General features: G+C 45.9%; 1 protein-coding gene across 4 annotated transcripts in view; it reads left to right on the top strand.

Moving 5' to 3' along the window:
- The window catches only part of MTIF2 (mitochondrial translational initiation factor 2), a 36,965-nt gene extending 23,135 nt beyond the window's left edge, over window positions 1–13,830 (top strand). For all 4 annotated transcript variants that reach the window (XM_044290124.1, XM_044290125.1, XM_044290123.1 and 1 more), the window contains 9 exons: window positions 5,758–5,897; window positions 6,498–6,622; window positions 7,356–7,560; window positions 7,979–8,231; window positions 9,115–9,255; window positions 9,640–9,804; window positions 10,649–10,789; window positions 10,871–11,045; window positions 13,430–13,830. In XM_044290124.1, the coding sequence (XP_044146059.1) occupies window positions 5,758–5,897; window positions 6,498–6,622; window positions 7,356–7,560; window positions 7,979–8,231; window positions 9,115–9,255; window positions 9,640–9,804; window positions 10,649–10,789; window positions 10,871–11,040 (1,340 nt within the window). In that variant the 3' untranslated portion in view covers window positions 11,041–11,045; window positions 13,430–13,830. The remainder of the gene's footprint in view (window positions 1–5,757; window positions 5,898–6,497; window positions 6,623–7,355; window positions 7,561–7,978; window positions 8,232–9,114; window positions 9,256–9,639; window positions 9,805–10,648; window positions 10,790–10,870; window positions 11,046–13,429) is intronic.
- The last annotated feature ends 326 nt before the right edge of the window (window positions 13,831–14,156 follow it).

The raw sequence follows: 14,156 nt of genomic DNA, 5'->3' as shown, positions 1-14,156 counted from the left end.
ACCTTGTTGCTACTTCCAGAAGTCCCCCCTGTTACCAGTGTATCCGTCCTCCCCGAGGGATAGCACACTAAGGAAGGTGACACTGCTGGAATCGGGGTGGGCAGGAACCGTCTAGGTAATATTACCTGCCTTTCCCTGCTGGCCCCTGCCACCATCTCTTCCTCCACTCCTTCCTGTACTGGGTTCTAGGGGTTAACCTTCTGCTGGGTACCCTTCTCCTGTGTTCTCTAAATTGAACACAGTAAAATGTTTTTTTTTCCTTCAAACCTTGGCCTCTCACCGGCCCTCAGTCCGGCTCCAGGCACGGCGGTACTCCAGCGCTCACAGGCCTCCTTGGGCGGCTGCTTATTTCTCTCACTGGCGTCGGTACACCCGTTCCCTGCCTCCTCTGTTAAGGGGGTAAGATCCTCCTGACACTTCCGCTCCCTCCATGCGCTGCTCTCCCAGCTGGAAGTTCCTCCGGTCGGCTCCACCTGTACGTGAGGCCCTGGCTCTGCGGCCTACCATGCACTGTCACTGGATACTGTACAGCCTGTAGCATTGCCCCCTTCCATAGGCGGAGTAATTGCACTTACACTGGATACTGTACAGCCTGTAGCATTACCCCCTTCCATAGGCGGAGTACTTGCACTATCACTGGATACTGTACAGCCTGTCGCATTACCCTCCTTTCATAGGCAGAGTACTTGCACTACCACGGTATACTGTACAGCCTGTAGCATTACTCTCCTTTATAGGCAGAGTACTTGCACTACCATGGTATACTGTACAGCCTGTAGCATTACTCTCCTTCGTAGACGGAGTACTTCACTACCACTGGATACTGTACAGCCTCTAGCATTGCCCACCTTCCTTAGGCGGAGTAATTCCACTGGATACTGTACAGCTTGTAGTATTACCCTTCTTCTTAGATAGAATACTTGCACCACCACTGGATACCTGTACAGCCTGTAGCATTATCCTCCTTCCTTGGGCGGAGTGCTTCTACTGCATTCTGTACAGCTTGTGGTATTACCCTCCTTTCTTGGACGGAGTACTTGCACTACCACTGGATACTGTACAGCCTGTAGCATTGCCCTCCTTTCTTAGGCGGAGTATTTGCACTACTACTAGATCCTATTCATTCTGTATCATTGCTCTTTTTTCATAGGCAGGGTATTTGTACATGGGACCCTATACATCCGGTAGCAATGCCTCTTTCCATAGGCGGAGTATTTGCTTCACCACTGGATACTGTACAGTGTACAGCCTGTAAAATTACTTTCCGTTTATAGGCGGAGTACTAGCAATACCACTGCATACTGTACTTCCTGTACCATTACCCTCCTTACATAAGTTGAGTATTGGCACTACCACTGGATCATATATTCCCGGTAGCATTGCCCTCCTTCCATAGTGGGTACACTTCCATTGGGTACTGTACATATCCTCAATTTCATGGAGTAATTGCGCTACCACTAGATCCTATACACACTGTAGCATTACTTTCCTTCCGCAGGCGGAGTAATTGCACTAATCCTGGTTATCTTCTGTCCGGTTGGATTTCCACCTTCTATAGGTGGACTAGTTGCAACACAATCGCATACTGTAGATCCTGTTGCATTACCCTCCTTCTATTGACTGAGTAGTTGCACAACCAGTAGTGCCTTCACTACCAGTGGACCCTGTACATCTGTTGGATTTCCCTCTTTCCGTCAGCGGAGTAACTCCACTACCACTGGAAACTGCTTATCTTGTTACATTATCCGTCTTTCTTAGGTGGAGATGGGTACCACACCTGCATACTGTATGATCCTGTAGCATTACCCTCCTTCCATCGGTGGGGTAGCTCCACAATCAGTGGTACTTGTTCTACCAGTGGATACTGTACATCTTGTCGGGCTCCCCTCTTTCCATAGGCGGAGTATTCCCACTACCTCTGGAATCTTCCACCCTATCGCATTATCCTCTTGTCGCATTCCATCCCGTTCCAAGTGTGGTCTTCTTGCCAGACACAGACAATCGCCTTACCCCCGTCATAGGTGGTATTTTGGCACTATCACTGGATACTGTGACTACTTTTCACACTATCCTTTTCACACTTTTCCTCAGGTAGTCATTGTACAAATTTGGGTCTGGCACCTACATGGCAGCCTCTGTCTTTCCAGGGTGTTGACCCACGACATGCCTCTCCTCGTGCCTTGAGTCCCCATCCGGAGCATTCTAATCTTGTTGCTTTTCCTTGGCACACTCTCCGTCCACACTCCTTCAGTAGGTGGAACGTCTGCACAGGTTACCAGTTTTCTTCCTTCCCTGGTGGAGCATTGCGCTACCAACAGTTCATGTTGGCTACTGTTTGACCTAATTTTCAGGTGGAGTCTGCCATCTGGAGAGGCCATAAGCTACTCCTGTTCCGTGGCTACTACTGTGTGACCCCTTCCCAGAGGGAGTTTTTGCGTTCTTCCTTTAAATGCCGACAGTCACTGGTTCTGGCTTACAGGACGCATTGTCAGTGGGCTCGGCACCGGAGGTCCTTGCCACATCCCCTTCCTCCATGTGGGGTGTCGACCCTGGCATTTTGTGCGGTTTTCTGCAGCACATTTACCAGGCATGGTATGTATGGTGTTTCCGAGGCGGTGGCTGATAGGTTCTCTTATTCCTTATGGTGCTGGTTAAATGCCCATACCAAGCCATGCTACTGGTGATTGGTTTGCTCACTTCTGGCGGGCACTAGTGCAGTTTTCTGTACCTGGTATAACATACCGATTTTCTGTGGTGCTGACTTAGCGCCTTGTTCCCTTCACATGTCGTGCATTGCCTCTACCATCTGCTACGGTGACAGCATCAGCGTTCCCTCCTTGTGGAAGTTTGGGTATGCACTTATCCAGTTTGGCTTTGTGAGTTGTCTGCACTGCTTCCCTCACCGGGTACGGCGGTCGTACTGTCCTTGTTGTCACCACATACACTAGTTCTCTACTGAACCGTATCAGCCTCTTCTACTTCTCCCCTTCCGCAAGGTGAGTAGTTGCACTTCCCCCAGATACTGTTTCTGCTTGCTTGACCAGTTTCCATAGCTGTTGGGTTCTTGTAGGCCCCCTTTCTGCTGTGTAGTATCTGCTCGGGTAGTATGGTTCCGTTGCCGTTTTTTTCTGGGACTTTGTGGCATTCGATGTCCACACTCCCTTCCTTGCGCAGTATTTATCTCATATCTGGTTCCGGTCTGGCCGTTTCGTATATTTCTCTCATAGCCTACTTCTCTTCTTCTTTAGGCAGATTTGGTCCGCAGTGCCGGCCGATAGTGTCTGATGAGTTTACGCAACTTTTTATCTTTTCAGATATGTACGTTGCTTCTACCTGTTCCCTTGGCCTCTGTACTTTTTTTTTTTAGCTTCTGGTTAGGTCTGCCAGTTTAGGTAGCCTTCCATAGGTATCAGACGGCTTCTCTTGTTCTGGAGCTTAAGGTCCTCCTCTCCATGTCTCTGCTTACCAAATTGTCATTCTCCTTGAGAGACATTTCTATGAGACAAACCCTTTGGCTGTAGGTCTAAAGAGGACATTTTTTTGATGGAGGACACTTTTCCTACCAGGTTACTCCACAATTATTTTTTTCTTTTATTTTTTTGGGGGTCGGTTGCCTTGTTCCCATTGTGTCTCTTCTCTCCCTCAATATTCTTTTCTTGTGGGCCATGGACATGTCTGACATCCAGGTTCTCTAGCCCTGATTTGTTAATGGTTCGGCTGGTGTGCTCTTCTCCTTTGACAGCCTGGTATGGAGTCGTCGCCTTCTGACACCTCTACTTCTTCCCCCATGGGGGGGCAAGATTTGTCAAGTCCGCAGTTCTCTTGCCCTTGGTATCCAGACACCATTTTTCAGTTTGTTTTCTTCTCATGCCATGTAGTGTCTGTTGATCACTCTAGGGGGGTCTTTTCCTGAGTTGCTGATCCTTGGGTGTCACCTTCCTTAGAAGTCTTCTGGGCCCAGGTAATGTTTTCTCTCTCTGGTATATTCCGTAGTCGCTCCGTTTGCTCTGGCGCCTGACTTGTTTTCATTTTTGTCCAGCTTGTGGATATTCGGTGTGCTCTCCACTTCTTCCGAAGTCTCCTAAGCCGTGGCTTATGTCCCTGGGGCTGTTCTTGTTCTGCCCAGCCGGGGCATCTGGGTATTCAGACACTCTCTGGCTGGCCTTCCTGGGAATGGCTCTTCCTGTCCTTTTTCAGGGGTCCGGGTGTGTCCTCCCCATGCAGTTCTGTCCGGGGCCTTATGACAGGCCTTGGATTTGTTCTGGACTTGTTCCCTCCCCATGGTACTGCTCTATAACGTCTCATGGTCTTCTGTGTCCCCCAATGATAAGAGTGAGAAAGTAGTTTTTTTTCTCTTACCTGTAAAATCCTTTTCTCGCTAAGTTCATTGGGGGACACAGCTCCCACCCTGTAATTACATTGCTGGCTCTCCTTTATGGGTCCCTCCGGTTCTTGATTCTGACCCATCTTCGCCTTTCTTACTTTTTATTGTTTTCTGTTGGCTTCTCCTGGCTGCTCCTACTGCTTTCATACAAACTGATTAGCTCAGTGTGTGCCGGAGGGGTATAGCTGAGAGGAGGAGCGAACACTTTTTTGCTTAGTGACAGCAGCTATACCTATGGTCTTCTGTGTACCCCAATGAACTCAGCGAGAAAATAATTTTACAGGCAAGACAAAAATCCTACTATTGTGGCCAGACTTCTTAATCAGTCTTAAAGGGGATGCCTCACTTCAGTAAATGGCATTTATCATGTATAGAAAGTTAATACAAGGCATTTACTAATGTATTGTCATTGTGCATATTGCCTCCTTTGCTGGCTGGATTCATTCTTTCATCACATTATACACTGCTCGGATCCAGTGGTGGCAATCCAGCAGCGGTGGCTGTGCTTGCACACTATAGGGAAAAGTACCATCCTCTCTGGTGGCCAGGAGCATGGAAGTTCACATAGGCTGGTGCTTTTTTCTATAGTGTGCAACCACGACCACCACTGATGGATCACAGGGTGGTCGTAATCATGGAAATGAGAACCGTATAATGTGATAGAAAAATGAGTCTGTCCATATTGCCTCCTTTGCTGGATAATTACAATACATTAGTAAGTGCCTTGTATTAACTTTCTCTACATGCCACTTGCTGAAGTGGTACAACCCTTTAAGGCTACTTTCACACTTGCGGCAGAGTGATCCGGCAAGCAGTTCCGTCGCTGGATCCGGCAAAACGTATGCCAACTGATGGCATTTGTAAGACTGATCAGGATCCTGATCAGTCTGAAAAATGCCTAATCAGTCAGAAAAATGCATTGAAATGCCAGATCCGTCTTTCTGGTGTCATCCGGCAAAATGGATCCGGCATTTATTTTTTTTCACCTTTTTTTCGGTCTGCGCAGACCGGAAGGACGGATGCCGGCACTAATACATTGCTATGGAAAAAAAAATGCTGAATCCGGCATTCAGGCAAGTGTTCCCTTTTTTTGGGCCGGAGATAAAACCCTAGCATGCTGCAGTATTATCTCTGTCCTGATCAGTCAAAAAGACTGAACTGAAGACATCCTGATGCATCCTGAACGGATTGCTCTCCATTCAGAATGCATGGGGATAAAACTGATCAGTTCTTTTCCGATATATAGCCCCTAGGACTGAACTCTATGCCGGAAAAGGAAAACACAAGTGTGAAAGTGCCCTAAGTTTGGATGCATTCTCTAAACACCGTTTTGTATAATAACATTAGGTTTTTCTTTCCTACCTGCACCACAGTCCCCGTCATTCTGGCTATAAACAAGTGTGACAAACCCGAGGCCGATGCAGAGAGAGTAAAGATGGAGCTCCTGTCTCATAACATAGTGTGTGAGGAATTTGGGGGAGATGTCCAAGCTATTAAAATTTCTGCATTAAAGGTAATGTCAGCGCTGAACGGCAGAAAATGTGTAATTAGGTTGTTACATTTACATATTTCTATATACAATATGGGGCTCTATTTGTATCTTCTTTGGAGGAAATGCAGGAAAAGTGCTTTTTTCCTTGCTTAAACAGTGCTAAAGGTTATGAAGTTGGAAATCCCCAGGCCGCCCTGTTAGCAGCACGTATCGGACATTATAGGGTGTGTAGTTGGCCTCTGCTGTTAGCACTGTTGTCCTGAAGGAATACGGACGTGGATGTGAATCCGTCCAAGGAAAAAAAATCTTTGTGGCGTTTGTATCTTCTCGACGTGTTTGCATGGGTTCCTTCAGATACTCCACTGTCCATAAACATACTGATTAGGTTCATTTGGATATATAAGTCCCAATTGTACAGCACTGCAAAATATGTTAGGGCTGTATAAATGAATAAACAAATATCCCCATGAAATATTAAGTAGCTCCTCAATAAGCGTGCTGTGAGGATGTCTCTGAGACGTTTTCAGTATTGTGCCACGCATACCTCTCATGGTGGAAAATGACATTAGTGACATCCTACCCTATCGCCTGCTAACAAAACTTGAACGTCTTCTTTTGCAGGGAGAAAACTTGCAGGCGCTAGCTGAAGCTGTTATCACCCTGTCAGAGATGTTGGAGCTGAAGGCTGATCGCACAGGCTTGGTGGAAGGAACCGTCATTGAATGTCGCACTGACAAAGGGAAAGGGTACATAACCTATGACTTTCAGTATAACTGTTTTATAGGTGTCATGTCTCGCTCTTGCTCCCCCTACGTCCATACACCTGTTCCCATCACTTATGAAGCAGCAGGATTTTTCATTAATGTGGATGTGTCAGGCAGGATCTCACCAGCTGATTCAAAGGGGTTTTCCTGGACCAAGATATTGTTGACTTATTCAAAGGACAGGTCATCACTAGGAGATGGGGGAGTACCTGGCCCTCCGCACCAGTCAGCTTTTTAGCAGCAGCCACAGGTTCCAGAAGTAGACCGTGTACTGTGCCCGAACGCCTCAGTTCCGTATACCCTAAAGCTCACATACACCCTATCCCAGACTTGCGTTTATGTTCCTTTTTAGTTCTTTATCGCCCCTTAAAAGCCATCGTTATATTGGTATGCAAAAAAGAGCCCAAGGGGCAGTACCTATTCACAACGGAGCCCTGCCACTCCCATCAGAATCGGAGCCCGTCTCCTCTCCCGACGTCATCAAGCAACCGCTGGAAAGCTCACGTAGGCGCACCCTCTCTGCAGTGTTTGCTTCTGGTCCCTTCTGTGGGCAGTGTCTTCATTAATGGTGCTGCACATGCAGCGCAGTGGCTTACGAGACTGCCCACAAAGCACTGTCCACTTTGGTTTTATGTGGTTAATGACTTTCGGTCCTCATTGCAATGTTGTCTTCTAAATTTTATCTACCATTTTACACATTTCTTTTGGCCTTCAGTCCAGTGACCACAGCTATTGTGCAGAGGGGAACCCTTAAAAAAGGAGCAGTGCTGGTGGCCGGAAAAGCTTGGGCTAAAGTACGGTTAATGCTGGATGAAAACAACACTGTGTTAAATGAAGTGCTACCAAGCATGCCTGTAGAAATAGTCGGCTGGAAAGAGCTACCGTCTGCCGGAGACGAAATCTTAGAAGTGGAATCTGAGGTAAACAGATTTGTATAAAGTTTTTGATAGATCAGTTGACTGTCCATATAATGCATTGACCTGCTTGGTCCTCCAGAGGGAGAGACGCTGTATTTAGTCTATATCCGTTCTGATGAGGACCCGACTTGGGGGACCTGCTCTATTCTTTTAATTAGGTTTTTTAAAATTGGGTTCTATTTCAACATGCTCAATCCTTTGTCTCATTTGCGATAAGCCGCCACCAGATTATTTCCCTCTCCTCATTGAGAACACCTGGTCAAGCGTGTAAATTTATGGAGAATCGGGAGAAATGGCTGTCTAAGGTGGTTGATAAGCTTTAGTTGCATGCAGGCAGACTTCTATAAAGTATAAATGTGGCTGCTTTGGTGTCTTGTTTGCCATGCTTTATATGGGAAACTTGAATTTTGTGTTTTTCTAGCAACGGGCCAAAGAAGTTGTTCAGTGGAGAACGTACATCGAGGAACAGGAGAAAATCGAAAAGGATATGGAAGTGATTGAACTCAAACAGAAGGAACACAGAGAAGCTCACAGGAAGCACCTGGACGCTTTTATTGGCATGACCTGGAAACAGAAAAGTGCTGTCTTGTATAGGACTAAGAAGACTCTCATGAGCAAGAGACCATCAGAAACGACAACACTGGATAAGGTGACAGTCCCTATTATTATAAAAGGTTAGTGCCAAATTATTTTATTCTCAGAGCAACAGTGTGACCCTCAACACCCACTCACTGTAATATTTCAGTCCACAGCTTTACATATATCCAGTAGAGAAGGTCCCCTTAGGCATTTGTCAGAGGTTTCTACATAGTGTTATGTAGTCATGCCTATAAAATGCCAACTGCTTTCCATGTTTTCAGTGTTGGGGAATGATCCTTACCTCTTCTACAGTCCTTCTAAAAGATGTATGGGCAGCATATTAGGTGTAATGCCTAACAAGTCCAACAAAGAAAAATGTTACAGCCGTTTCTAATTTGTGCAATTGGTTCAAATTGTCTGGTCATTAAATGGTTAACCAATAAACAATCTCCTCGCTAGTGAGGGAAAGCTCTTACTGGTTATCGCAAGGCACCTATAACTAGGGGGCAGGAGGCAGTAACAACCAGTGAGCGCCGTCCTCCGCAGTGAAGGAAAGCGCTCATTTATGAATAGGAGGCAGGATGGAAGGAAATGCCGCCACTTAAAGTTTTTCTGTTTAAATTTTATTTTTATTTTTTAACACGTTGCCGCGGCATGGCTCCTAAAACAGAACATTCATACTTGCCTGCTCCACACCTCCCCCCCACTGTCTTCATTTTCTGGTTCCCACGCTGTTTACACTGGCAGTGCATCGACATGGTCACATGCACCGCTCCAGCAAATGACTGGCTTCAGTGGTGACATGCTTGTGGCCACATCACTGCTGAAGCCAGTCATTGGCTGTAGCCGCGCATGTAACATGCCCACTGCCAGCCACAAGTAAACCGTGCAGAGGGCCAGGTGCGGCATGGAGCAGGTAAGTATGTAATGGCAAGACAACCTCCTTACCTTACTTGCTTATATTTTTCTTTTGCTCAGGTGATGTTGATGGATCAGTTGAAGCCATTCTCGGTGTATTGGACACATATGATGCAGATCACGAATGTGAACTGGATTTGGTCCATTTTGGAATTGGGGATATCAGCGAGAGTGATGTTGCTCTTGCGGAAACATTTAGCGGTAAGTAAACTTAGCTCATGCCTATTCTGCACTTGTACTTGGCTTCCTATGTTTAAAGGAATTGGTCACCTTGTACCTAAATTCCTGTATTCCCATATCCTAGTGTGTAATGGCATAAGAATTTGCTAAATGACCTGCAGGCATAGAGTGGCTCTTGAGGCGCCCAAGGGTAGCAGTGTAAAACAGGCACCAGCGCCCATAGCCTTTCCAAGATGGTGCATCAGTCATCTATTGTGCAGATACGGGATATTCAGGGGGGCGATAGACATTGCAGCAAAGCTTTAGCTCTGCACTAATGGAGCAAATACCTAATGGTCTAGTTGTTACTGTGTGTCTGTGATCAGATTGCTGCTTCTGATGTCGTCATTTCTTCTTTGCACTCAGCTTCCATATACGGATTCAATGTCAATGCCAACAAATCCATTCAGCAAACTGCTAGCAAGAGCGAAGTCCCAATCAAACTTCACAAGGTCATCTACCACCTCTTTGATGATCTTAAAAAAGAACTTAGCAGTAGATTACCAGAATTGACAGAAGAGACTGTGAAAGGTATGTGGAACAATGGTTTAGATGGGTTCACAGCACGTTTTAAAGCTTTCCCTTAGGCTTGTTTCACACTTGCACGCATCAGTATTTGTCCGGCCGCTCCTCAGCGTTGTGGCTGGATCTCTGCCGGCGCCCATTATAATGAATGGGGCCGGTCAGAATGTCGGCTGGGACGGATCCAACAGGCTGTCCCAGCCGGGACAGCCTGTTTGATCTGTTTCACGCAAGTGTGAAACAAGCCTTAGGCTCCATTCACACGTCCGCAGAATGGGTCCGCATCCGTTCCACAATTTTGCAGAACGGGTGCGGACCCATTCATTCTCTATGGGGACGGAATGGATGCGGACAGCACACAGTGTGCTGTCTGCATCCTCAATTGCGGAGCGCGTCCCCGATCTTCGGGTCCGCAGCTCCGCAAAAGATAGAACATGTCCTATTCTTGTCTGCAGCTTGCGGACAAGAATAGGTATTTCTAAGGGGGTGCCGGGCTGGTGTGTTGCGGACCAGCAATTTGCGGTTCCACAACACATCACGGACGTGTGAATGGAGCCTTATCCTGCTCTCTTGTATCCATTGCTGGCTATGATTAGGAAAAGCGGAATAAACAAAGGAGACCTTCAGAACCCTGCACCACTTCATCCATAGTACTGCGATGGGACAGATCGCTCCATACAGTACTCTAACGAAGTTTTATGCGAATCGACTTCGGATGTTTCATCCGAAGTCGATTCGCTCATCCCTAGCGATCAGTATTAAAGTCTTGGAAAACCCCTTTAAAAGTAGAAATGTTTTTCTTTTAAGGTTCACATTAGGATGGTATGCGGTGACAAAGTATTTTTTCTTCCAGGTGAGGCTTCTGTTCTGGCTTTATTTGATGTCTCGGTAGGAAAGAAGACCGTGCAGGTGGCGGGCTGCAGGGTGCAGAAGGGTCTTCTGGACAAGAAGATGAAGTTTAAGTTAATCCGTAACAATAATGTTCTGTGGGAAGGTAAGATATACAGTTGTGTTTTCATTACTCCAGATTGTAAGTCATGACCTGCTGTGAAATCTGAAGTATTTTCTTCCACAGGATCATTAACATCTCTTAAGCACCACAAGAACGATGTGCCAACAGTAAAGACTGGGGTGGAGTGTGGTCTGAGCCTGGATCAAGATGTGGAGATTAAAGTTGGAGATGAAATAATTTGCTTTGAAGAAAAGACTGTACCTCAGAAAATATCTTGGGATCCTGGATTCTAATTTAGGTGCGTAATGCCTTAGACAGTCTTTGTGTACTAGTTTAGTAAGCTATGCTCTGATTTCATCGTGGTAGTATATAAGCGACAAATTCAGCACGTTTAAAGGGAATCTTTTTAACTGTGGTTCACCTGATTAAAACGCTGTTTACATTTGTTGATCTGAGGCTTTGTTCTCAAGTTATGATACTGTTTCAATATGCAAATTAGGCCATGGTGCCATGAGGGCATCACCCTTGCTCTTGTTGCCCCCACGCTTTACTCCTTTCTGTGGCCAGCCCCTCCCTCGCTACTTTGATTCACCAGGTTCGGCAGTGGCAAAGCAGCCAATGGAGGGGCTGGCCACAGGAAGGAGCGGAGCCTGGGCACAGCAAGAGCTATTGCTCTGCACCAAAGCCCTAATTTGCATATTATATTAAAGGGGTTCTACAGTTTGTTTTAACTGATGCTCTATCCTCTGGATAGATCATCAGCATCTGATCGGCGGGGGTCCGACACCCGGGACCTCCGCCGATCAGCTGTTTGAGAAGGCAGTGGTGCTGGCAGTAGTGCCGCGGTCTTCTTGCTGTTTACCGCAGGCCCAGTGACGGCACGACTAGTATTGCTGGCCTGGGCGGGGCTAAGCTCCATTCAAGTGAATGGAACTTGGCTGCGCCCAGGCCAGTTGATACTAGTCGTGACATCACTGGGCCAGCGGTAAACAGTGAGAAGGCGGCAGGGGTCCCGGGTGTCGGACCCCTGCCGATCAGATGCTGATGATCTATCAAGAGGATAGATTGTCAGTTAAAACAAACTGCAAAACCCCTTTAAGGAAAAGTATCCTAACTCAGGAAAGGAGCATTGGATCAAAAAAAAAACTGCATTTTAACCTGGTGACCCGCAGCTATGTGTCTATGCAAACAGTTTGCTAGGGTGGTCACTGAATTCCCTTTAATGGAGTTGTCCAATGTAGGTGACCCCTTAGAATACACCCACCTTGGCGATCCATTAACCACCACAGTTATAGCCGTGGGCGCTGTGGATGATGACATGCTTTCCTCTACAAAGGGGAAATGTAGTATTACGTGGCATTAATTTAAATTAGTGGGTGGAAATGTGATACACTGCTCTGCCCGAAGAAGCCACTCTTTGCTGCAGCACATCGGAAACCTGATTTCTGCTCCTTTTTATGATATTTATGGACAAAATTAATTTGTAATGTAAAAGCATACACCTGACATGCCATGTGTAAGGACAGCCTTGGGGTCCTTTCTAGGTCCCCTGGGCTGATTGTATGAGATGTCTTGGTCCCAGACCACAATCATGGAATTCCATGTGACCCAATCAAAGGAGAAGACCCATTCATCATGCGGAAGTCCCTAGTATAGACTGTAGTGATCACAGGGTTGAAGTCTATTCCTGCTGTCGGTGTTGCGATGATGGCTAATGTGCTCTGAAAAGACACTGCTATAGAACGAGAGGTTGTTGATAATTAAAGGCATTGTACAAGTTATTTTAAAAAAATCAGCCAAGGCAACATGTGTGTTAAAATAATAAAACCTATACTCTCCTATTTTATTCCCTGCCACTTTCAGCGCCGCCTCTCTTATCCTCCCTGCCAGGCTGTGTTTGTTTGGCTGCGGTGATGACGACCCATATATTCCATGTGACCGCTACAGTAATCACTGGCCTTAGCCTTATAGCGCAGAGGCCAGTAATCTACTGCAGCCATGTCCATGGTATATGGGCGCGTCACTGCTGCAGCCAAGAAGATGACATCATGGCTGCAGCAGCAGGAGGGATGGCGCTGGGGCAAGTATATATTTTGTGATAAATGCTGACTTTCGTAAAACAGATTTGTATCGACACTACCAACTTCCTGTAAAAATGTGTATTACCTAGCATTTTTGGGGAACACTTTTGCAACTGTGAATGTCAAGTGTCACCTGTTTGATTTAGTGTTCTGCTTAAAATGGTTAATATCTTTTTAGAGGCAGGGAAGCTATTAAAAAATTTTTTGGGAAAAAGGTATTCTCACTGTCCTCTGTCTCCATTCTGATCCTTCCCATCGCTACGGCCAAGATGTCCAATTTTTGGTGATATATGGCAAAGCTGAGACTAGTGATTGGCTGCAGCAATCACGCGTGGTTTACGGACACGTTACTCCTGCAGTCATAAAAACAAAGCCTGGTAGGAAGGATTGGAAAGGCAGCACTGAAACGGAGGGGTTTGGAACAGTGAATATAACTTTTTTTAAATACTTTTTCTGTATTTCTGGAAAAAACTATTTTAACGAGCAGCCACTTTAAATGTTTTCTATGGGAGAATTACCTACACTAGTATATTATTTGCTTAGGCCAGCACCAGATAAGCCAAACCTGTCTAATTTACCTGTCTGCTCTTTATGTTCACAGTGACATCTTGGCATTCTCACATCGCTTCGGCATTGCAGTTGATTTGGACAAACCTGCTAAAATTTTTTTAATGAATTGCTGACCCCCAAAATGACCTGTGATGAAGATTATGGCTTCATTTCCCAGTATATGAAGTGGACATCTTTGTTCCCATCTGCATCTGAGGACCTTTTGTTCACCAGAAAATGCATCATGGTCTTGTAAACTATGCTGTAAAATCTGTCAGATTTTTATATTTATTTTTGTTAAAATAAAATAAAAAAGTAAAAAAAAAAAAGTGTAAATTAAGATTTAAGGCTATAAACTATTACAGTTCCCTTGTTTTAATTTATGCTGCTTGTCCCATTATCATTGTATTGTGGTAACAGATTGGCTGCCATTAAAACAAAAGTGGAGTTGTACTTTTAAATGTCACCGCAGTTTTTTCTTTGCTGACTGCTTGATCTCTTTTTGGCTCTGTGATCATTGCAATAGCTCCTACACAGAGTCAGAGGTAGTATCATTTCCATTTCCTTGTACATCCGCGCCTTAGGAGGTTAATCTGTTCATCCCCTATGCTCTAGGCCTCTCGCACACGGACGTGTGCGTGCTGTGGCCCGCAAATTGCGGGTTGCAATGCACGAACACCCACCGTGGGGCAGCGGATCACCGACCCATTTACTTTAATGGGTCAGCGATCCGGACGTTCTGCAAAAAGATAGGACATGTTCTATCTTTTTGCAGAACG

Source organism: Bufo gargarizans, chromosome 4 (assembly GCF_014858855.1).
Source record: "Bufo gargarizans isolate SCDJY-AF-19 chromosome 4, ASM1485885v1, whole genome shotgun sequence".
Classification (NCBI taxonomy): Eukaryota; Metazoa; Chordata; class Amphibia; order Anura; family Bufonidae; genus Bufo; species Bufo gargarizans.
The sequence above is the reverse complement of the archived record's forward strand: the minus strand, read 5'-3'. Positions and strand labels throughout refer to the sequence as shown.